This window comes from Zosterops lateralis (genome assembly GCF_965231275.1).
Source record: "Zosterops lateralis genome assembly, chromosome: 9".
Classification (NCBI taxonomy): Eukaryota; Metazoa; Chordata; class Aves; order Passeriformes; family Zosteropidae; genus Zosterops; species Zosterops lateralis.
In genome coordinates this window covers 2,846,670-2,868,722 of record NC_139769.1, presented here as the reverse complement: position 1 = coordinate 2,868,722, position 22,053 = coordinate 2,846,670, and the positions used below count along the sequence as shown (strand labels likewise).

Genomic DNA, 22,053 nt, shown 5'->3' with positions numbered 1-22,053 from the left:
GGTCCTAAATTTGTCATTCCAAGTAGTGGGATAGCTTTGGCCAGTGGAAGTGGAGCCTGCCTGGCCCAAGGCTTGGGCACTCTTAGAATCAGAGTTCACCCTTCAAATCCTCATCCCAAGCAGAAGATGAGTAACTCTTTGTGGTTTTCCCCATCACTCAGCCAACACTGCAGGTTAAATGGTGGGTGAGTGACATCCGGTTCCTTCCACAGCCAAAATTTTAACAAGGGGAAATGTTCTGCCTTCCAAGGCCGCCCCTTCTGCTCAGGCCGTGCCTGACCTCTCATCTCCGCAGCTTCAGGTGGAGTCCAGATGCCTCACAGGCTTCCAGAGCTGTGACAGAGCTTGATGCCAGCTCACCAAGGAGGTGCTGGGGTTGTCTGGAGGCTCCTCTGTCCTTGGATAAGCCCCTCAGCTCCCACCTGAGGAGTGCAAGGGCACGAGCAGTCCTCTGAGCACACAATGCTGAAACTGGTTCTGTTAGAAAATACATGGTCTCAGATGACTTACATTCCTGAAACACCTCATTTTCAGGAGATAACTGAGCCTTGCAGAGAAAGTTTTCTCACAGTTGCAGCTGCAAAGGCAGTAATACAGTAACGGCAGCTTTTATTAATGTCCTTGTTCATAGGATTATTTGCATCAGAATCTTATAAATGCAAGAAGACTCTCCTCTCTTGTTTACAGAGCCACGCTGAGGAGTTATCACAGCCTGAGGGACTAATCTAAAATTAACTTTCTTCAGAAAAAGCTTTTAAAAAAAATCCCTTAGCATTTCCAATAAGGAATCTCATCGTTGGCGCTGAAGTCAGAGCTCCTGGTGATGTCAGCTTGTTTGCACCTTTGTAACTTGCCAGGACCAAATTCTGAACAGATTTGCACCCTTACGGATCACGTTGTCTGCTGACTGGGAACAGCAGTGGGGAAATTTGTCCAGGCTTGGAAGCTGTGGCCGAGTCAGGGAGTACTGGTGGGATTGGTCTTTTTTGGCTTCCCTGGGACTGGGCAGGGTGGGCTGTTGACTCTAACAAGATCCACCAGCCAAGAAAGGCCTGATGAGGTCCAACCTATGTTTCATCACCCCCTGAGAGTGCCTGTAGGCAGCTCTGAGAGCCAGCGTTTCCCAAGGAAACAAAAGCAGATATGTCTGGTTATAAATTTAGCTTATGTGTGATGTAGTCTTGCATTTCCTTCATCTTATTTCATTGCATTACATTCCCAAAAAGAACAAGAAATACAGCATTTCAATCATAATTGAAACTTTGCAGCATCCAGGTGTATTTGCCGGATTCATGACTCATGAAGAATCATCTGAATAATTAGGAAAAAAAACACCATTTTCCCCTATACTACCATATTCTCTTTTGAGTCCAGACTCTGAAGCACAGTTACACCATTTCCAGGCTTTAGTGTGTCCTGTGGTAGGCTCAGGATTTATCCTGCTTATCAGTGGTTGTCAGTCTCTTGGGGGAATCCAGTGATGGCAAATGGCTCTGACTGTCAGTCAGGCAAGAAACGGGGTCATCAGTGGGATCAGTTGTGCAGCCTCTGCTGGGGATGACTGGAGACCCTTCCCACCAGTGACCTGCAGTGCTTGAGGCTTGGGGATTGACAGAGGACTTCAGTTTTCACTGCTGCTAACCATTAACCTTCACAAGCAAAGCATTCCCACAAAAAATTCATCCAAGGCGAGTATGACAGGAAATATTCAAAGCATGAAATGAATGCTTATAGCATGACAAAGCAGTGCTTGAAAGACATGAAATGTTCCTTACGCTTGGAGTGGCTGGGCACGGCAAAGGAGAGGAGAAATAAAAGTGTGACTCCAGTATATATTTTTATTTCTCCATGTGTGTGTACAGAAAAAAGGCAATGAACCTTTCCAATGGATAAGGTGCATAAATACAACTGCTATTACTCTAAGCTGTTTCAAGAAATGATTTTTTATTCTGTTGCTCCGTCCCATTCCTTTCCATGAATCATTATCCACGAGATAACAGCAAGGGCCATCTAGAGGGCAGCTTGGAAATGGGATGGCCAGGAGCAGCCTCTCGGGGAACTCTTGAGCTTCCCCTTTGCAGGGTCAATGATTTTCTTTGTCCAGAAGGCACCTCAGTGTCAGGTCACTGCCCTTTCCTCTGTGGCAGCACTGGGATGGGCAGGCAGCCATGGCACCCCCTTTCTACCCGTGTCCCATGTTCCAGGACACAGCAGCTGGAGCTGTGAGCAACCACCAGCTTTCACTACAACTGTTTTTAATGTCTGTCTTCTTGAGAGAGTTGCTGTTTAATTAACAGCTGAGAGCTGGGTTGCGTCAGAGTAATTGCGGCCGCCGGGGCGGACCACAGGCTGAGGGATGCTTTGGAACACCACCCTGCCCACCAGGAAGCTGGGCACTTAGGGAAAGGAGTTTATTTGTGGTGTGGGCATCGTTTAATTTCTGTTGAGTGGAGAGGGGAGGTTATTAGTGGAGAGAGGATGTGATGCCAAGGTCTGACTTATAAAACAAAACCCCAAACCTTTCTATTTGTCTTTCTATGTAAAAATTCCCTAATGCTCAGTAACGTAAGACAGGGGGAAAATTTTACTTGCAGGAGAATTGCCTTCCACAATAACCAAGAGAAAAAAACACAAAACGCCCACACCAGAGCAGCATGATCCAAAATGTGAACTTTTTACGCCTCCCCAACCTTCTAGGTTAGGCTTCCAACCAAGTGATCTTTTATTATCAACATGATACACCCTTGACATAATTTGGCGCAGTAAAGCTTCTTCTGCTGAACTCGTGATTTCATTTACTAGATCTGATGAAAGTTCTGTGAACCACAGTAAAATGTGATAATTAGTAGTTTAATTCTTTTAGGGTGTGCGTATTAATTGAAAAGGCTTGAACTATAAATACAGGGCCTGTGCATAAAAGCCCCCTGTGAAATCAGTCGCTTCACCGAAGTATTCATTACTCCACATCTATTTAGGTGGTGTCTCTTTGTGGCAGTGAGTGGGAACCCTCCACTCAGAGATCACAGCAGTGAAGCCCAGGCTGGCTCACCACTGCTCTCCTGACATCGGAAGCACTGCCTGGCCAAAATTTTGCCCTCTGTGGTCAAACCACTGGAAGCTGGAAATGTGTGCTGGGAGCTGTGCTGTGCAGATGAGCTGGGGAGGCGCTGGCTCCCTTCCTGCAGAAGTCAGAAGGGGATGAAGGCTTGAGGCAGAGGCACTGAGTGAGTGGGTGGGTGGGTGTCTTTCTGTTTTCCAACAAGTCCACCCAAAACAATCAGAGATTCCCTGTGACTACAGTCCCAGCCAGTCTGGCACTTCTTAGCAAAATGTACTTTTCCTCCCACTTACACACTTATCCTTCACTGTACCTGAACTACCAGCACCTAAATTTCTGTGGGTGGCTTCAGCCAGAGTTTGGTTCATTCAGATGGGAATAGGTATAGATAAGGGATTGCACTTTCCCCCTCACACTCAGGTGTTCTTTTGCTCTGACTTCCTGACCAGCACAGAAGATGTTCTGTTGACTTCAAACCTTTCCAAATAGATCTGTACACTATGAAAATGTCTGTCATTTTTTCACACCTTCCTCTGGCTTCTCTGCCTGTGGTGTAGTGCCTTTATGAATCTTGTGGTTTTATAGGTATGGTGGTTTGCTTTCAAATGGATCCAAACCTTCATACTCATACTTGATTTGCACACTCAGAAAAAACCTGTATGTCTGCACATATTGCGGATTCTTGGGTAAATCAGGTGCTTTCCAAGTAGCCTTAATTTTGTAAACCTAGAGTTGGGTACACCAGCAGGAAGATGCATGTGAAGGTCAGTGCACAGCTCCTGAAAGCAGCACAGGAGTCTGCTGCTGATGTCAGGGAGGGCACTTTAGTGAGACCAGGCTCCCAGAAAAACCCTCATCACTTCTATAGATAATTAGATACCATTTTTTAATTGCAGGTACTACTTTTTAATTGCAGAAGTTGCTAGCTAGGAACTGTAAAGAAAGTTTAGAGTGACTCTCACAGAGTTGTGAGAATAAAATCCCCTCTGAAGCCTGGCTCTAGTATGACTGAAATGGAAAAGTACCAGATCCATTTCTTGGAAAGTGAGAAGGAGACTTTTATTTGCAATGGTCTGCAAATATTTTCCCAGGAGGTAGTGAGCATGGCAGAAGGGGCAGGAGGAAGGTGAGGCGAGTGAGCCACACTTGTAAACACACTCCTTTCACTCTGCTGTTGTTATCTGGCACAAAAAAAGGGCGCTGAAAGTTGTTTACAGCAGTTCTTGTTCATTTCTGCCCCTTTCTCAGCGCCCTATCTTCACTGGTACAACTCTTTTTCTGGAGAGTGTCTGGATAGATTTGGGCAGTGGGGTGGCAGGAAGGTGCCAGTTGATTAAATGTGCTTCTTGCTATGTGCATTTCATGTCTGCTGTCTTAACATTTTTTTTGTTAACCACTGTTGCAACTGAAGAAAATGCTGAAGTTTGACAGTTGGGAGTTACTGCTGAGTATGTGCTGTAAACTGTATCATCTCTCTGCCTTCTCCCTTTCTCCCCCTCCTGCTGGAACCAAATGATTTATAAAATGCCTTCACATTCTTGAGTGAGTTCACACTATCACCTCCAGGCACTGCACTGAGGAGTCTTAGGAGTGGATGGGAAACACAGATCTGATAGCTGGTATTTTTCTCTGAAAGGGAAAAAAAAAAAAAAAAAATAGGGCTGATTAAATTTAAAGGAGAAAAGTTTCCTGCTGTGCCCCAGAGTAAATCTGTAGTCAGTGAAGCACTTTCTAGTAAACAAGAGATGTGCGTGGTTACAGTGGGGTTTTATTATTACCCACTGCCATTGTTTTCCATTTTCATAAGACTCAATTAATGCAATCATTTTAGAGTGTCTCTAATCATTACCTCCTGCCCTCCCTCACTTGCACTTGAAGCAAGGGAATGTGCTGCAAGCCACACTCTGGTGTGAGGAGCCAGCACCTCTCTCCCATCCCTGGCAGGGTGAGGCAAAACGATAGGGCTGCTCCAGGGAATTCAAATATTTCTCTTTTCTCTGTCTGGCCTTTGCAGGAGACATGGCCAGCACCCCAACCCTGGCTGTGGTGTGCCCTCCCATGGGGCCACCTTGGCATCCCAGCAGTTCCCCTGCCCCAGCCAAGCACAGGGGTGTCAACACCAGCTCTCAGACCATGCTGGGCCAAACCTTTTATTGGTATTTCTTCTCCCAGGATCATAATACTGCTTATGTACCTGTACCACTCTCACTCACAGAGAACTCAGACCCCTGTCCTTGTTATTTTTCTACTTTAATTTCTTACTCTTAAGATTTTATCTGTAACAGAATGCTCTTGGACAGCTGCATCTCCATCTGAAAACCTGCTGGTGTTTGTGGGGGTGTCCCCATCTGACCAGCTTTGCACTGCAGACCTCCTGCAATTTTCCCACATGTTAGACCTCAAAGTCCTGATTTTCAAAATCAGGGAATTCGCATTCAGGAAGTTTCCAGCAGCAGAATGCAGAGAGCTGGCCCTGTCCCCCACGCCGTGCAGAGGGGAGCCAATTTTATCGTACAGCCGAGCATGCCAGAGCTGGAGCTGCAGGAGGAAGGGAAGAGGTGAGGGGCAGGAGAGGGTGGACGGCAGCTTGACAGACTGAGGTGGCTGTGGTTTTGAGGCAGGAGGGGATCCCCACAGATTTTTGTGAGGGAAGGCTTAGAGCAGCAAGTTGGGTAGTGGCCCACGGCTCCATTTAAATCAATAACCAAGTGGGCTGGAAAGGATGTGACAACCCGAGCAAACAGCTGAGGAATGAGGCAGCTCACTGTTAGTGAATCCAGATTTCTGTCTGCCATGGCCATGAAGGATGGATTTGCAGTAGGACTGGGGCCCGTCCACTGTTAGGAGGAGAGGGAAGTAAAGATCATCTCGTGTACGATATAAATGTAAGTTGTTATTACTACTATTGCCATGTCAGCCGTAAACTGTTCCCACGAGAACAGAGATGCAGCAGCATTGAAAAAGAATGTCTTACTGTGAAATGGGCAGCAGGAACACTGTGGCATTATCTGCCGGGCAGTGAATTTACCTTGGTGACAGATCATTATTCCCTCCTGCAAACGAACCGGATGAAGGGCAGGAACACAAGGATAACTCAGCAGCGCTTGTATTTTACAGGCCTCTGAATTGAAAAAAAAAACCAAACAAACAAAGAGTAGCCAGATAAAACTGTAAGGATGGAGAATGTCAGGAGAGATTGCTTGGGGCACGAAATGGGGAAGAAAGTAAATTTTCTTCCAGATCTATGCTGATGTGATACGTGGACTAAGACATGGATCTAACAGTAGGCATTAAAATGAGATACCAGTGGTGAACCTAAAATCCTTCTTGTCCCTCTGTAATCACTGGAGATACCAGGTCTTTTGAGAATTAATCTCTCTCTGCTGAACCTCAGGGAGCTTTAAAACCAAGATGTTTCAAACACTGTAATTGCTCTGGACATGAGATTCTGCTTCTGGACAAGTCACCCACCCTTCTCCTGCTCATCCTGACAAGCCAGAGCAGAGTTAAGACACAATTGCTCAAGAACAAAGGTGGATCTAGCAGGGCTTGTAGACTTGGCTGAATTTCTTCATCATTAGATGTAGGGAGTAGAAGAGTGGACAGTCTATCTACTGCCCACGTGTACTTTTTCCCTTTCTGGTTTTCTTTTGAATTCTACAGAATGGGAGTTTCTTAGATAAATTATCTTTTTTGATAAGTATTCATGTGCTCTGTGGAAGAATGTGTCTAGGGATGGGCACACTGGCAGAGAGAATTTCCTCCTTAGCTCTTCCAGTGAAGTTTTGTTCTAAGCTGCCCAAATGAAGCCATTATTCAAAAGTAAAAATGTTCTGTTCCAGTTCTTGTTTTCATTCTTGCATGTGTCTGGGGACTAAACTTCTGTGAAAAAGAGCCCATTCTCACAGGATGCCTTGCCTAATTTGCAGACAAGAGAGGTTCAGTTATTCCAATTACGATGAGATAAGAATCTGAAATGTTTGGGATCGCATCCATCCTGAGCTGAACTCTTAACTTTTCCAAAATCCATCCATCATTATTTTCCCTTTATTTCTGCATTTCAGTAATGCAAGCAAAGGAGAAACAGAGAAGAAATGAATGTTTATACATCATAAACCATAATAGATGGGTTTTCTTTTACCTGAGTTGCTTTAGTTTAATGTAGAGCTCTTTGCCAGTGCAATTCCTTTCCTTTTTCATATTTTCCTGCCAGCTTGAAAGTCAGTCAGAGTACAGACTGTCACAGGCCAGACTGCTAAGTGTGGCCCAAAATATGAAGTCGTGGCCTCTGTGGTATCTTCAAATTACCTTAAATACATGAGGATAGGTAGTCTACCCCAGTGCCATGTTTCTGCATCCCTGGGTATTGCACTGTGCCACACCACAGGGCAAATCTTCTACTGCAGGAAGGGAGTGCAAAGGATTAGCTGTCCAGCCCAGCTTCCAGCAACAGGTTCATCCCAGGTCCTCACTGGTACCCCAAGAGCATGTCTGAGTTGCTGCAGGCACCTTCCTGGGATGGGACATCCCACCAAAGTTATCCCAATTCCCTGAGCACCTCCCCTGGAACCACCCAATCTGTCACACATGGGATAAGCCCTTGAAACCAGTGAAGGATGAATAAGGTCCCTCTCTGCCTCTTCTGTTCCCTGTGTTCATGTTGAATCCCTCACAACGAGTGAACTCCGAGGCCCCCTTTGGGCTACAGCTTGAGCAGATTACAGGAGAAAAATAAACTTGGTCCATGTTCTGGCCTGACCTTGGCCTGAACCTGAGAAAGTGAATGCCCCTATCGCACCAACATGTGTCTGTAGAAGTACAGTAAACACAAACGGGGGTCACTGGCCCTCTCTGTCCTGCAGTCCCAGGCCAGGAGTCTGGAGTTTTGGGCCGTCCGCCCAAGCACTTGTTAATAAATGTCCATTCTTAGTCTGTAAAGGAATGTAGACAGGGCATCCTGCCCTACAAAACACAAACTTAGAATGAAACGGAAAGAGAGTCTCAGTCATCGTGCAGAGCTCTGCTGCTGGTTTCCACATCCAGCAGTCTCTTCCCACTGGATTTATGTCGCTAGTTTGGGACTTGGCTGGGGAATTGCCCACTAATAACACTGGGTGTTCTCCACTGCTGTCTGGAAGCGTGGTTGTCTGCTTAACCCTGAGTGCAGCAGAGCTTGGGAAGTCAGTCAGTCAGTCTATGGGGCTTTCTCCTCAGTGCTTGGGGGAGGCAGAGACCTGGCAGAGCCTGGGATATGAGCCTGGAGAGCCTGGGTCACCCCGGGACGGGGTTGTGTTGCTTCCAGAGGTGTGCAGTATTTTGCCCGTGCACCTTCAGTCTCCCAGTGGAGCCAGTGAGAGGCAGATGACTGCATGACATGATGTGACTGGTGATAAATCTCTTCCCTCCACAGCCACAAGAATAACTAACGTGTAAAGTTAGTTAAAATAACTAATATGTAACCAGTAGACATCAGCCTACTTGGGACTAAAAGCTCTCAGAGTTAGTTCTGTGCAAAGAGGAGTAAGAGATTCCTCAAGAGAAAACTCCAAAAATTCAATTTAAGGGACAACAGGTCCCTTAAATATCTATTTAAGTTTACTGTGAATTACAGTTTGCTTACCACTGGTGTCAGCTGAGAAGGTGTAAGAAGTAGCTCTGAAGGGAGAGGAAAACAATGGGGAAAGGTGGAGCTGGCTGATCCTCGTGACTTAGCTTCCATGCCCAGCTTCCTTTACTTTCACATCACATTTGCACAATCTAATCTTGAGCAGATACTTCCACAGCTTCCATTATCGTGGTGTCCTGCCACAGTCTTTCAGAAGTGCCGTGGTGCAAAGAGAGGGGAGTGCCAGGAAGGATGAGAGGAGCCAGTTGGTGAAGTCACCAGGGTTTGTGTCCATATCACCCAGCGAAGGGAAGCAAGGGAGCTGCCCTCACCTGACCCTGTCCCCACCAGCTCCTCCTGGACTCTAGGCTTTCCTGGAGAACCCTGCCATATTACCTGGATACATGGATTATTCCTATAACTATAAACTAACATGCACATTAAAAGCCCCTGAAATCTCTTTTTACAGCCCCCTATTTCTGTGTCCACGGGAGTTCAGACTCCCTTGGTCCAGCTCTGAGCTGTCTGCAGGGTAACCTTGGAGGGTGCACTAATCTACCACCAGCTGAGGGAGGGTTTTATAGATCCCGAAATAATTACAGCATCGTTGAGTGCAGTTGTATAATTTCTTGGCAAAATACTAATTAAATCCAGATATTTACACACAATGCTTATTTAAACTTAAGACTTATTTAAAAGAACCTGCATACTTCTAGTAACTGTGTATCACAGCTTTAATGAGGGTTGTGGTTTTATGCAGATTGAGTTCTTGTGCTCTGTTATCAACATAAATGAGCCCATGGCTTTATGTTCAGGCCTGAATACTTCCAGGGCATCTGAATCATCCTGGTATTTCATTTCACCATCTAAAATTACTTTTGAAACACTATATATTTTTAACTTGCTGTGTTATGGCAATTAGAAACCACTGTGTTTACTAGGAACAGAGAGTCCAGCAGAGCAGAGTGCTTAATGTAATGAACAGTGCTAGGAGCTCAAAGAAAAGTCAGATGCGTGTCGACACATATCAAAGCTGTTCTGCTGCTCAGAATGACTGTTCGTGATACTTGTTTCATGATAAACTTCCTCAGAACATGATGTTACTGGAAAAGAAATGATCCACTCTGAGAAACACGCAGGTGACACAGTTGAGTCAGCAGCTTGCAGCAGTGACACAGGCTTACGTTTATAAAAATCCCCTCTGAACTTTTGTCTCCTGCGTGCGTACATCAGAGCCTTAAAATCTGTCCTGCTTCTTGTGCTCACTTGGTAGCTGTTTAAACTTAGCAAAAAATCTTCCCACCAGCCTGATGAAGAGGTAGATTCCCTGCCTTAAAAGTCCCAATAGTCACAAAACTTTCCTCTTTCGTAAGAAATTCACTGTAAAAATGTTAGTATCTCCGGTGACCACTGATATCTCCGGGGAAATGATAAACATGGAAAAATAACAGACTGCTGTGGAACCCAGAAAACCCTACCTCCCATCCAAGAGGGTTTAATTATTGGGAGTTGCGAGCATTTCGCTGTGCACAAGCATCTCGGCATTCATAGGTGGAAAGTACCTCATGCTGTGTTTGAAATATCAACTGGATTTAAAAGAAGGCTTTGTGCTTCGGCATGGACCTTTCTTAGCCTCCTGCAGATGGTTCCTGTTGCTGAAAAGAGACATGACTTGTGAGATGGGGAGACCTCCGTGCCGATTTTCCGTGCTGCTCTAATCCCACTTTACACCCATAAAGGACTTGAGTCCTTAAGCCTTTACCCTCTTTCTCCTAAATATTAAAATTATTTTCCTGAGTGTCATACCGTATTAAAGCAGAATGAAAATGGTTTTAACAATTGCTGGCATGGGGCTTCTGTACAGCATGTGTGTCACAAATCATGTCACTTTTCAGCAATAGGGCTGCTGCCAGCGGGAGGCTCAGAAATGCTCATGTTAATCAAAAATTTTAATTTCAAATCAAATTGACAGTTTACACATGGTGAGAAATGCTTCTCACCATGTGATATTTCAGTATGCTACACTGGGCAAAATGGGTGCACTTTCCTGTTAAGAATTTTGACTACAGTATCTGCAAATTTATGGGTTTCAGTGTATTGGGTATGGTAGTGGTTGATCTAAGGGAGCCCCTTGGAGAATAGGAGACAGAAGGGTTTTCATGCAGCCTGGCACTGGTGAGCCGCTGTTGGCACATGCTGCTGGAGAAATGACAGGTATTCAATAAACATCACTATGGTTAAGAGGAAGATTTAAAGGAGGGAGGGGCTGCAGTGCTATAAACAGGATTTGAAACAAATGTGCTTATTTCAGCCCGTGATTAGTCTGAATACCTAAGTATTCCACACCAGTTTTTAAATATCCTTACATTTATTTTCATACTGATGTTCTTCACACAGCATGAACAATAATATTTATGGCATTAATACTGTAGCTAAATTCTAATTTGGAGCAGTGTAAACCCAAGTAGTTCCAAGGCACGCTCCGGCAGCGCACGGACCGGAACGTTGCCACGGCACACAGCCCTGCCACCGGCTCCTTCCTCCTGCCAGCAGCTTCCTAGAAACCAGTGGACAGATTCAGGAGGCAAAATACCAGTTGATAGTTGCTGAGGAGCAATAAGAGCAAGGACAGGTAATGGAGAGAGGAGCGAGGGCAGCTGATGGAGCAGGCACGATAAGCCAGTCGTGCAAACCCACGCTTTCAGGCTCCACCAGAAATAAGGTGCTGACATCAAAAAATGACCAGTGGATAGAACTGGTGATCCTTATATTATTCTCTTTAGGAGCTTTCCCAGCTTTCTGGGGCATCCTGAGGTTAGTGCAATGCCGAGCTCGTGAGTGGGACATTATTTTACAGAGGCTTTGGAGATGGAGATGGGCAGGGATAGCAATATTTGCCATGGGGTGGGTGGGTGCCTGTTGGTGGGTGCCCAGGGAGCACCCTCCAGCATCACATGCTGCCAGCTTTTCCTGGAAGCTCCATTTGGACACTTGAGTCACTGGCAATATCACCACAGACCTTGGAGATCTCAGCTGTCATTTCTCTTGTAACCAGGGTTGATATGAAAATATAAAGATAAATAACTCCTTCGTATTATTATTTTCAGGGAGGTAGGCTTTTCTTTTTATTACTCTTTTTATTGTTGAATGCTATAAATATTCCAGAATTATTATCCCAAGGTAGATTTCATCTCATTTACTTTGAAATGCTTTTGAGGAGGCACATTATTTTATAAGCTGCCAAATGAGTATGACCATTTATAATGATTTTTTTCTTCTTTTCTTTAATATTTCATTTTTGGATGGAGGACCTGAAACAGAAATATGCTAATTTAAGACATCTGTTGTTTTTCAAGCTATAGGGCCCTATCGGTATTAATGCAGGTTTTTTTTATCAAATTGGATTTATGGTAGACAGGAAAATTCTAAATTTTCATCATTATATTAAAAAAAAATGTATTTAACTTATTTCTCACACACAAGTGCTGAAAAGTACCCAGTGATGTTAGGAATAATCAGAAATGAAAACCCGCACCAGACATCTTAGATCTTGGAATGTTTTCCATCACACAAAGTCTCTAATGTGAATTGAAATGCTTTCAATGTTTCGAGAAGACCTTTGTCTTCAAGAGAAAGGAACAATCCATGTGCTACCGCTTGGACAAAACCTGACATGATTGATTGCAATCTGTAATCGGTTCATTAACAGTAATAAGTTTCCATTAATTCCACTATCTCTGCACTTAAAATATAAAATGAGTTTGAATCTCCTAAGAGCTGAGGCTGCCGTGGATCCGTGCAGGATCAGGCTGTTGGTGACACACCTGGTGCCATGTTTGCTGTCGCCCACGTTTATTAATTTGCAGCCCAGACTCTGAAGCTCAATATGACAAATATCAAAAGCATAATTAGGCATCTTTCTCATTAGAGATTCTAAAGTGCCATGGGTAGGAAAGGTAACACACAGGGAGAGGTTACACACGTATTTTTGTTCTGATTTACCTTTGCAGCATCCCTGCTCAGGTGGGGTCCTTAGAGAAGGGTGAGAGTCCTTCCTCCATGCCACCCTCAGCAGACATTGATTCCCAATGGCCACAAACCATATGGAAAAGGAGCTGAACTTGAGCTCTGGGCACCCACAAAAAACCAAGCAATATTAGACAGACAATTTCACTGTCTGCTGGATACAGACTTTTTAGCTAAAACCCAAAAAGGCAAATCATTTACCAGTGGTTTTGCATATTGTGAAGGGTTAACAAAACTTTCATTATCACAGTCTATTAAGCCAGGACCAGGAAACAATTTCTAATCAACACTCAGATCTGGGCAGGGATTGTGCAGTCTTTTGTAGGAGGCCTCAGATCTGTGTTCTCTATTCTCACATGCTCACTTCCAGCTGTTGTCATTGAAATCCCACATAATCTCCCCGGGTCAAAGGGCAGTCATCCATGACTGCCGCTGTTAGGAGGTTATGCTGATTTCTGTTGTCAAATATTGGCCCTTTTCTCTTTCAATCACTCCCATTCTACTTTTTTTAACAAGAAAGATCCAGCCTAGAATTGTATTACATGACTTTAAAGTCTTAAAAGTGTTCCTCTATTGTACTAACACGACATGCCCTGGACGGTCTAATCCATCCTGCAATGGGCCACAAAGAAAGTTCTGGTGCTTCTTAAAACCTCAGCCAAACACAGGTAGCGAGTCAGGGAAAACAACAGCATCTGTGACATGTGGCCCCCGCAGTTATTTTCATAAGAAAATGTGCAATTTGTCCAAGGTGAGCTATTGCTGTGGCATTAAAATTATATTGGAAATAACAAGCCGAAATAGGAGTGGGAGCATTTGTCAGGGAACGAGAGGTTTCTGCATCACCTGTAATGTATAATGTCTTGCTTAACTCTTCTATAAAATGTCCACAAATTAAAAATGTGGTCTGATTTACCAGTAAAAGTTTATAGTTTACAAATTTGAGGAAGGCATTTTGTGCAAAGCAATTAAAATAAGGCCACCGTGGCAGCTCTGGTGATCAGTATTTGGGAGCTGCTGGTAAATGCAGATTTCATTGTTCTTACATGCAGTATCCCAGCCTGGTGTTGTCTGCCATCAGAATGGCACAGACATTCCCTTGGACAGAATATTGTGGCTGGCATAGACGGTGTCTTCCATCTCCATTTTTTAGATTCAGAGTTAGTTTTTTTTAGATGTACAGCTTAGCCCCTTGGATCTTGCTTTGTATTTCCAGTGTGGGATAGAGCTGAGCTATTTCTCAGCAGTGGCAGGGCTGCCTCAGCTGGGTCAGCCCAGCCTTGATAAACTCACCTTCCAATTAAGCAGAGTGTAAATGTTATGAAGGTCTTGACTGAAGCACGCATGTTCATTCCTTCCCTTTTTTGCTGGAGAATGCAGATTAGGAGTAACTCCCTCACCCCCATCCTCCTCAGCCAGAGCAGCCATGGAACAGCTAATCTTTTGGGAGTCCTCAGGGTGAGCCGGGTTCCCTCTGATAACATCCCCTCTCTCCAGGCCTGCGTGTGCTGTGTGATACAGACATTAATTTTCTCATCCACATTATTGCTCCGCATTGTTTGTGAAACATGGGATTATCTAGATAGAGGATAAAACCAAAAGGAATCAAGTTGCACTTCGAGCAGAGAGGGCTTTTCTTTTAATCAGGCATTTGGTTAAGATAATAGGCTTGAGACCCTAATTGATTATTACTATTTTAAGGTTTTAAGATGGCTATGTATAGTGAGATGCTGAACATGAAAAAAAAGCTTTAGAAATGGGTTCAGTGCTAGTTTGGGGGACTTGTGTAATTTCAAAACACTGAAAACTAATCAAAGTCTCCCTAAAAGCTGTTCTCTGAAGCTTAATACATTGTCACTCAGATTGTAGTGGAAGAAAAATAACTGGATTTGAACTTCTTCATCTTCAAAGGAGTAACTCTCCCGGTTTTATTTGAGCTTGGCTTTCAGGAAACCAGCTGTATCTCTGTTTTGAAAATACCTTGTATATTTATGGTGCAATCTAACCATTTTATAGCAAAAATAATACTGTCGGATTACGCAAGGAAGCCTGCTAATTAAATAACAATAATACCTTGAGCACCTTGAAAACATCTTCAGATATTCAATTAAGGAACAAGAACCCGGTGAACTTTAACCTATAGACTATATTCAGACTTTCTACATAAAAGTAATTGCATCAGTCATGATTTTCTCAAGGTACAACACAAGCTCTTGATTGGAAGCTCAACGTCTGAGACTCCTTTTTACTGCATTAATTGGGAAAGCAGACAATACTCTCCCTGTAAACTCCATTTTAGGACGAAGGTTAGTTGCCTTTGTACACATTTACTCATTGAAATAGGAATGTTTGCTTAATAATTCAAAACAAATAGCACTAGACAACAAGTCCTAATCCTGATTTCTCCTCTGCCAGTGTAAATTAGGAGAAAATGAGGTGAAACTCTATTTGATCAGTGTAGAAAGATTTGTTTAAAACTTCTTTGAGAGAGATCAGAATTAGGCTCTAGCAATTGAAGCCTTTTCTTCTGGCTTCTTTGCTGGGATCCAAAAGAAGAATATGTAAATGGCATTGGGAATTTTCTCCCCAATTAAAGCAGCCATCAAGTTATGGAAAGATGTTTTCCATGTGGCACCTGGTACAATAACATTTGTGCTGTTGTGCACAACGGTTTATTAGTTACTATCCTGATCTGCTTTATTCAATTTGGGGTTATTATCCTGAGTATTTTCCCCCCTTAGGGGAAATACGATCATCCTTGTGGGCCAAAGTGAGATCTTAGGTGATGAGCTAAGTCCTACCTGCCCCTAGACTTGACTGAAGGAATGATTGAACAATTTATTTTAATTCCTCCTGAAGGTTGTCAGCCCATCTTTGTTTGGCAGGGCAGTGAGCACATGCTTTGGTCAGGCACGTTATGGAAATGCAGCACGTGCTCCAAGAGCTTTGCCGAGTCAGGGACTGCCCTGACCATCCACGTGTCTTCATTTGGACCCAAAATTTCAGTGGGTGAACTCTGCAAGGTTCATTTTGAGCGCCTGCTTTACTACCAAACTGTGACTGTTGCACAGAGCTGCAGACATAACCTGTCGTGCACAGCAGTTTCAATGTCCCGTCTCTTGGATATTGAGCAAAATAATCCCAGTGCAAGTATTTCAGCAAAGTGCCCTATGAAAAGTAAATCTTGGGAGCTTTCAGGGTGTTTAATCATCTTTTCAGTGCAGGAGTTTGTTAATGCTAACATCTGCATACGTAATTGTTTGACTTTACCTATTTTTCTTCTCATTCAGAATTAAGTGGATGATCCAAATTGATACATTTTTTGCATTTTGACCCCTGTTAATAATGTTAGCTTCACATCTTTTGGCAGTGCTGCTGTTTCCCAGTAATCCTTCTTTTACACATTTAAGTTCTTTGTACTATTTCCCTCGTTTTCTTCTATCACTGTTATCCCAGCTCAGCAAAAACCAGAGTCTTAGGCCTGGATTTTGCGGTCTGAGCCATCCATGCAAACCTTTAAAAATTCCATGTGGTTCCACTGAACTGCAAATTCACAGACCAACCATACCTCAAAATACATTCATAATCCAGCTCTAAGCCAAGGGCATGGCTTTTGTGGGTGTCAGGGTATTATTAATGATTGGTGAGACAAGCCCCCGATTTCCTAATGTTTATAAGTAAATATCAAATTGGAGAGTTGTGAAATTCAGCTTTCCATTTGTGAAATGTTTATTTTTGGTATTGAAGGATGAAAATCTAACCATGCTCATTGCGTGCTGTTGTTTAATGATTACTGTTACATGTACTCCCATAAGGAATGTTCCTGCAGGAGTAAAGGGACATTTCAAGTGTACCCAAGATAGGAATATTGAAGTCAGCACGCCCAAGATAACTTACTCATCTTCTCTCATGCCCTGAGAGTTAGAATGTATTTAAAATGGTACTTTCATTTCTGGTTTGACTTGTGTATGACAGGTTAAAGTAACGTGGTTTGCCTTGCCACAATCACATTTTTACAGGATAATTACAAAGGACTCTGGGCTTTCCCTTTAAAAAATCAGCCAAATATCCTACAGTGGCTGTGATTTGGGGTTAGTTTTGTTGGTTTTTTTTTTTTTTTTTCCATATTTAAATTTCACCTTCACTCTCCCTGTGGTGGGAACCTGCCTGGGAAACGCAGGTGGGAGTGGACACCAGAGCAGAGCTAGTGTGGTGCCCTGCAGAAAAAAAAACAACACGTGGCAGATGTTCGTGGCATTGCTGGATGCACTTCTGGAAGTTGCTCAGATGCTGCCATGATGAGCACAGTGTGAGAAGTTACATAGCATAGACTGCCTTCCCTCCAAAGGGCTCTGCGGAGTAGTAAGCGTCCTGGCCCTGATCCAGCAAGGCACTTAAGCATATGCTTAATTTTAGGCACATGAGTGGTTTCAGTGAAGACCTAAGAGAATTATTTTTAATTCACAGATCATTTAATTCAATAGGCAGGTCTGCTGCAGCATATGAAAAGTAGATCTTCATATTAAAAATACTTGGGAAATCGGTGATGAACAAACGTTGTGTATGGGCAGCAACCGTTTCTAAAAAGCAGAATGAGGTAGTCATCACCTTTATTGTGGGAAAATACAAAGCAGATCAGGCAGAAGCACTTGCAGCTATCTGGGAGCTATTTCTAAATTGAAAATAAGGAAAAATAAAAGCTCGTAAGAGCATTTTTTTTCATTTGAAGTGGAGAAAAATTTATTCTCTTGATGTAAATAAAAACCTTGTTTGCAGATTGAGGAATTTGTTTGTGTTGAATTTCAGCATCAATTTCAATATTTTATAGTACATTTATCTACAGCTGGAGCATGACAGATTTGTGTATATTTATATGTTTGTGTACATAATACATATGTATACACACATACACAAGGATGCCCAAAGATATACATATACACAGTTTGAAAACTCATCATTATTGCTGGAGTATAAAAACATGCCTGATGCAGAAACTTGTCTCGAGTCTGTTAGCTTAGAGACTGCGTTCATCTGGCGCCGTGGGCTCCTCGCAGAAACAGGGAACTTCTTCTGTGTAGGAGCAGAATTCCATGAGATCTTGGCTGGAGGTGAATGGCTCACCTCCCTCCAGATCTCTCCCAAACCTTTGCCTGCCACATTGCCTGACGTCCCACCCTCTGTAGACCTGCACAGAAGATGTATTCTTTTTGCATCCCATTCCACAGGTAGAAATGTCAGTGGGATATTCTGGGTTTGTTTTAACAACCCCAAAAGAAATCCAGGAGTACAAACGTGCAGCTGGCATTAGTCCTGTTGCTCTGGTCATTATAGAGAAAGGTGCACAGGTATTCCCAGCCACAAGCGTGGGGTGCAGGAGAATATATGGAAGGCAGGGAAATCGTACTGAGCCTGACAAACAATTAACGATGGAGCAGATGGTGCCCCTGCAAAACATTCAATAATAAATGTGTGCGTGCGCCGGAATCAGTGACTCTAAGTAGGACAACCTAAAAAGGTATGCCACTTATCCTGTGGGCAAGCAGGACTTTACAGTTCTTTTAATAATCCCTTTATCCTGCGATTTCTCCTGTGACCCTGATTTCCAAAGCAGGAGGTCAGCCTGGCCAAGCCCTCGCTCTAATTGAAGTCCGGCTCTGTCCTGCCCGAGCTGCCGGATCCCGGCCTGGGCTGCAGCCCGGGCTGCTCCTTTGTCACTGAGCATACCCGTGAAAATTAAATGAACATTTGGTGGTAGGCATGTTTGCAGAGAAGAAGGAAAATACTGTTATGTAAAGTGCCATCACATTTTGATACCCAGTCTAGAGGCATTCCTTGCACGAGGGAGGTGAGCATGGATGTGTCCGCCCTGGTTCCTACAGACAGTCCACAGCTCAAAGTTATTACTTTTTCTTATGCATAGATTTATTTTTCTTTTCAAAACCTAGTTTTAAATGTTAGAAATTTTTTGTTTTTAGTTGAAAAGGCCTTAATTTAAATTTTTTTAACCATCTGCTCTTTTAAGATCCCCCTAGTCTAACCTTAGAAAAATGAAGACTACATCTTTAAATCTTGTTTGGTTTGAATGAATGGGTAGATAATCCTGATCAGATGTTTCTTTAGAGAATAATGTTTAAAACGATTATGGAACTTAGCTGTCCTGTCTGTTTCCTAGGTACAGTATTTTCATTTCAGTTGTGAAGTCATTAGGGGTCATCCAAGGTAACCGTTTATTAAAATAGTCCTCTTTTGTTTCAGATTTCCTGTTGAGATACTTTAACATGTAAAAATCTCCCTGCTGATGTGTCATGTTAGCTTTCCTAACCTCTAGATAGAAACCACAAAGCAGCCTACATAGCTGTATGACTGGTTACCCACCTACATAAACAATAATTACTGCTAAGTGGGAAATTAGATGTCACATTTTAAGTCTAAATGAAAGTAAAGTATTTGAGAATACTGTCATTAAATGCATAAAGCTAATCGCAGCTCTCTCACTCTGTTTGTTTTGTAGGACATTTGGGCTTCCAGGACAGTTTTGTCACATCAGGTGTTTTCAGTGTGACTGAGCTAGTAAGAGTCTCACAAAGTAAGTATCATTTTGTGGCCCATTTATGTGGTTTCTGCAATCCAAGGTGTTTTTTTATTCCTTTGATTTTTATTGTTCCCTTCCTCAATTCAGAAACAGCATCTTGAAAATTAGGACTCTCTTCTCCCCTCTTCTTGCCAGTGGACAGCATTTATATGCCACTTCTTTTAATCTGTAAAAATAAATCAGCAGAATTTTAAAGTGAGCTGGTAAATAATTTGATTCTGCAAACTTGCATGTGCAAGTTGATAAACTCGTCTGGTACCCAGCTGAAAATGAGCAGAATGCAGACAAATGCATACAGAAATCAGCTTCCCATGGATCCCTTGCAGGATCCAAGGGCTGTATTGTAACCAGACCTCTGGAAATTACCTGATCCATGCACATAAACCTGGAAATTTTCTGATGCTGTTTTTTTTTCACATTGTGTTCATCCATGCCATGTGTACATGTCTGTGTGTGTGATTCTTGGGGCTGGCCCAGTGCAGGCCCAGGAGTTGGACTTTGATGATCTTTGTGGGTTCCTTCCAACTCGGGGTGTTCTCTGAATTTGAGATTTGCACACCTGCAAGTTGCTGAAGTCATTAATAATGCCAACAACTGTGCCAACTTCAACCCTGATAATCTCACACATCCTGACTTCCCCAGGCCCATGTTTTCCATTAGCTGTATGGAATTCTGTCTTCTAGAAGGATTTGGTTTTTGACCTTTAAAGGATGCTAATGCCCCCAGCGTGAGTGACACACTGCAGCATGATCATTACAGGCTTGTCAATACTCACTAACAACACTGAATTAAGAGTACCTGTCACCACCCTGTTCCATTGATCAAAGGTGCATTGATTGTATTTTGCTATGACATAATCCAGATAGTCCAAGGAAAGAGTATGGACAGGGTTTTTGCAGAGACACTGCTGCTAAGCCAGGCCTGTAGGAGCAAGACCTTTATGGATCTAAAAATACTTCCCTGTGAGGGTGGGGAGGCCCTGGCACAGAGAAGTGTCCAAGTCCAGGTTGGAGTAACCTGGATATGTTGTGGAAGGTGTCCCTGCCTATGGCACAGTGGAACTGGGTGATCTTTAAAGTCTCTTCCAACCCAAACCATTCTGTGATCTTTTCTCCAGCTAGTGTGGAGCTGTGGGATAATATCACATTATCACCAGTCACTGCTTCAGGTGACACCCTCAGCTCTGTGCCCCTTTAGAAGCTTAGAGTGCAACCAATCTCTTTAAATTATAAAAATGGTTCTCCTCCTAGATAGAAATATTTGTTTATGTGCTTGCTCTGGGCATGTAATTTAAGTAATTCTGGGGCTAGAATCTAACTGGCACAAACCTAGTAGAAAATTTGTGGTTTTGAGTCAGAATACAGAATTTCTCAGAGGATTTTCCTGGTTTATTTCCTGTTTTGGAAAGACACTAGCTAGTAAATTAGCTTTACATTCAAAAAAAGGATGGTACAAGGAAAGCATGGGGAGTGGGAGATTCGGGAGAGCTATATGCCCTGGAGAGAAGCAGAGAGCAAAATTGTTGAAGAAAACATTTCTCCTGAGCTTCCTTCCCTGCTAACTGGTGGAAATTTTGAGAAAAGGGCAAAGTTAAGAGGACTCAGAAGTCAAGAGGAGCTGCTGAGTGCTCAGCACATTTGTGAATCACTTCACTTGCTGAAGTGCTTAAGCAGAGACTTTGGCATCTAACTGGCTGTGCAGGGAGCAGAGACTGGCTGGTACCTGCAGCCAGGGTGGACAAACCCAGGTTGTCACCAGGATTTGAGCGTCTCCGTGTTATGTCACTTCATTTCAGTGTGACAGCTTGAGCCTTTTGAAGCCTGAAGGGTTCACCCTCCCCCTCTGCCAGGCATCCCACTTCCCCACAGCCTTATCTTGGCTGGAGGAGCCCTGCACAGCAGAGCTGCCTCTGGACTCTGTCAGCCGTGCTCCATGTGTGCACTTTTCCTAGGAAAGTGCCCCACTCCTGCCTGGAGCCGTCCCAGCCTCCCCCAGAGCTTGGCACTGACCTCGTGAGCATCGTGTTTCAAGCTTATTAATTTTCCCTGATATTTTATTGTAACTAAACTGAAACACTGGGTATCAGAAATCCTAGCACTCAGCATGTTTTGCAAATTATGAGCTGTGTCTGAGATGTTCTCTCTGCTTGCAGTTGAAGTGCACCACCTTCAAGGATGGGGCACCTGCACGCTGGAAGAGCATGGACTTTATTAGAAATAAAAAAGGAGGTGTTGGTGGGAAAAATGTAAAGATCCAGCTTTTATCTGTTCCAGACACGGGGGTTTGCACTGTTTTTCATGGGCTCTTTAATAATCCTGGGAGGTCAAGACCTCAGTTTTATATCCTGTCTACAAGCCAGCACCTCTACCAAAAATAGTGTCCCCAAAGCATATCGGGATATCACTTCAGAACTGACTCAGAGGGAAGAGTGCCAGTAACTGATTTAGCTACACTGCTTTTGATAGCACCCTGGATTTTCCTTGGAGATGCCCCAGACATGTACTGACCAGCCTTAACCTTGTTTACTTTATGAGGTCTGAGAAGCCCACAGCCTGACATGCCCTGGCTACCCAGGAGGATATGTTTAGTGTCAAGTCTAGCAGCATATTCCCAGAAAACTCAGGATTAATTCACATGCTCATATTCAAAGAATTATTTAACATAACAGAGCAACAAGGTAATTTCTGCGTATTTGCCTAAATTGGTAGGCAAGGTCTTTTAAAGTTAATGTAACCCTCTGTGGGTTGTCTGCGTGTTCCTGTGTCCTGATTT

The 22,053-nt window shown here is 43.5% G+C and overlaps 1 protein-coding gene across 9 annotated transcripts in view; it reads left to right on the top strand.

Moving 5' to 3' along the window:
• NFIA (nuclear factor I A) overlaps window positions 1-22,053 on the top strand; it is a 249,093-nt gene that overhangs the window by 141,457 nt on the left and 85,583 nt on the right. For all 9 annotated transcript variants that reach the window (XM_083867286.1, XM_083867288.1, XM_083867285.1 and 6 more), the window contains one exon: window positions 19,201-19,275. In XM_083867286.1, the coding sequence (XP_083723412.1) occupies window positions 19,201-19,275 (75 nt within the window). The remainder of the gene's footprint in view (window positions 1-19,200; window positions 19,276-22,053) is intronic.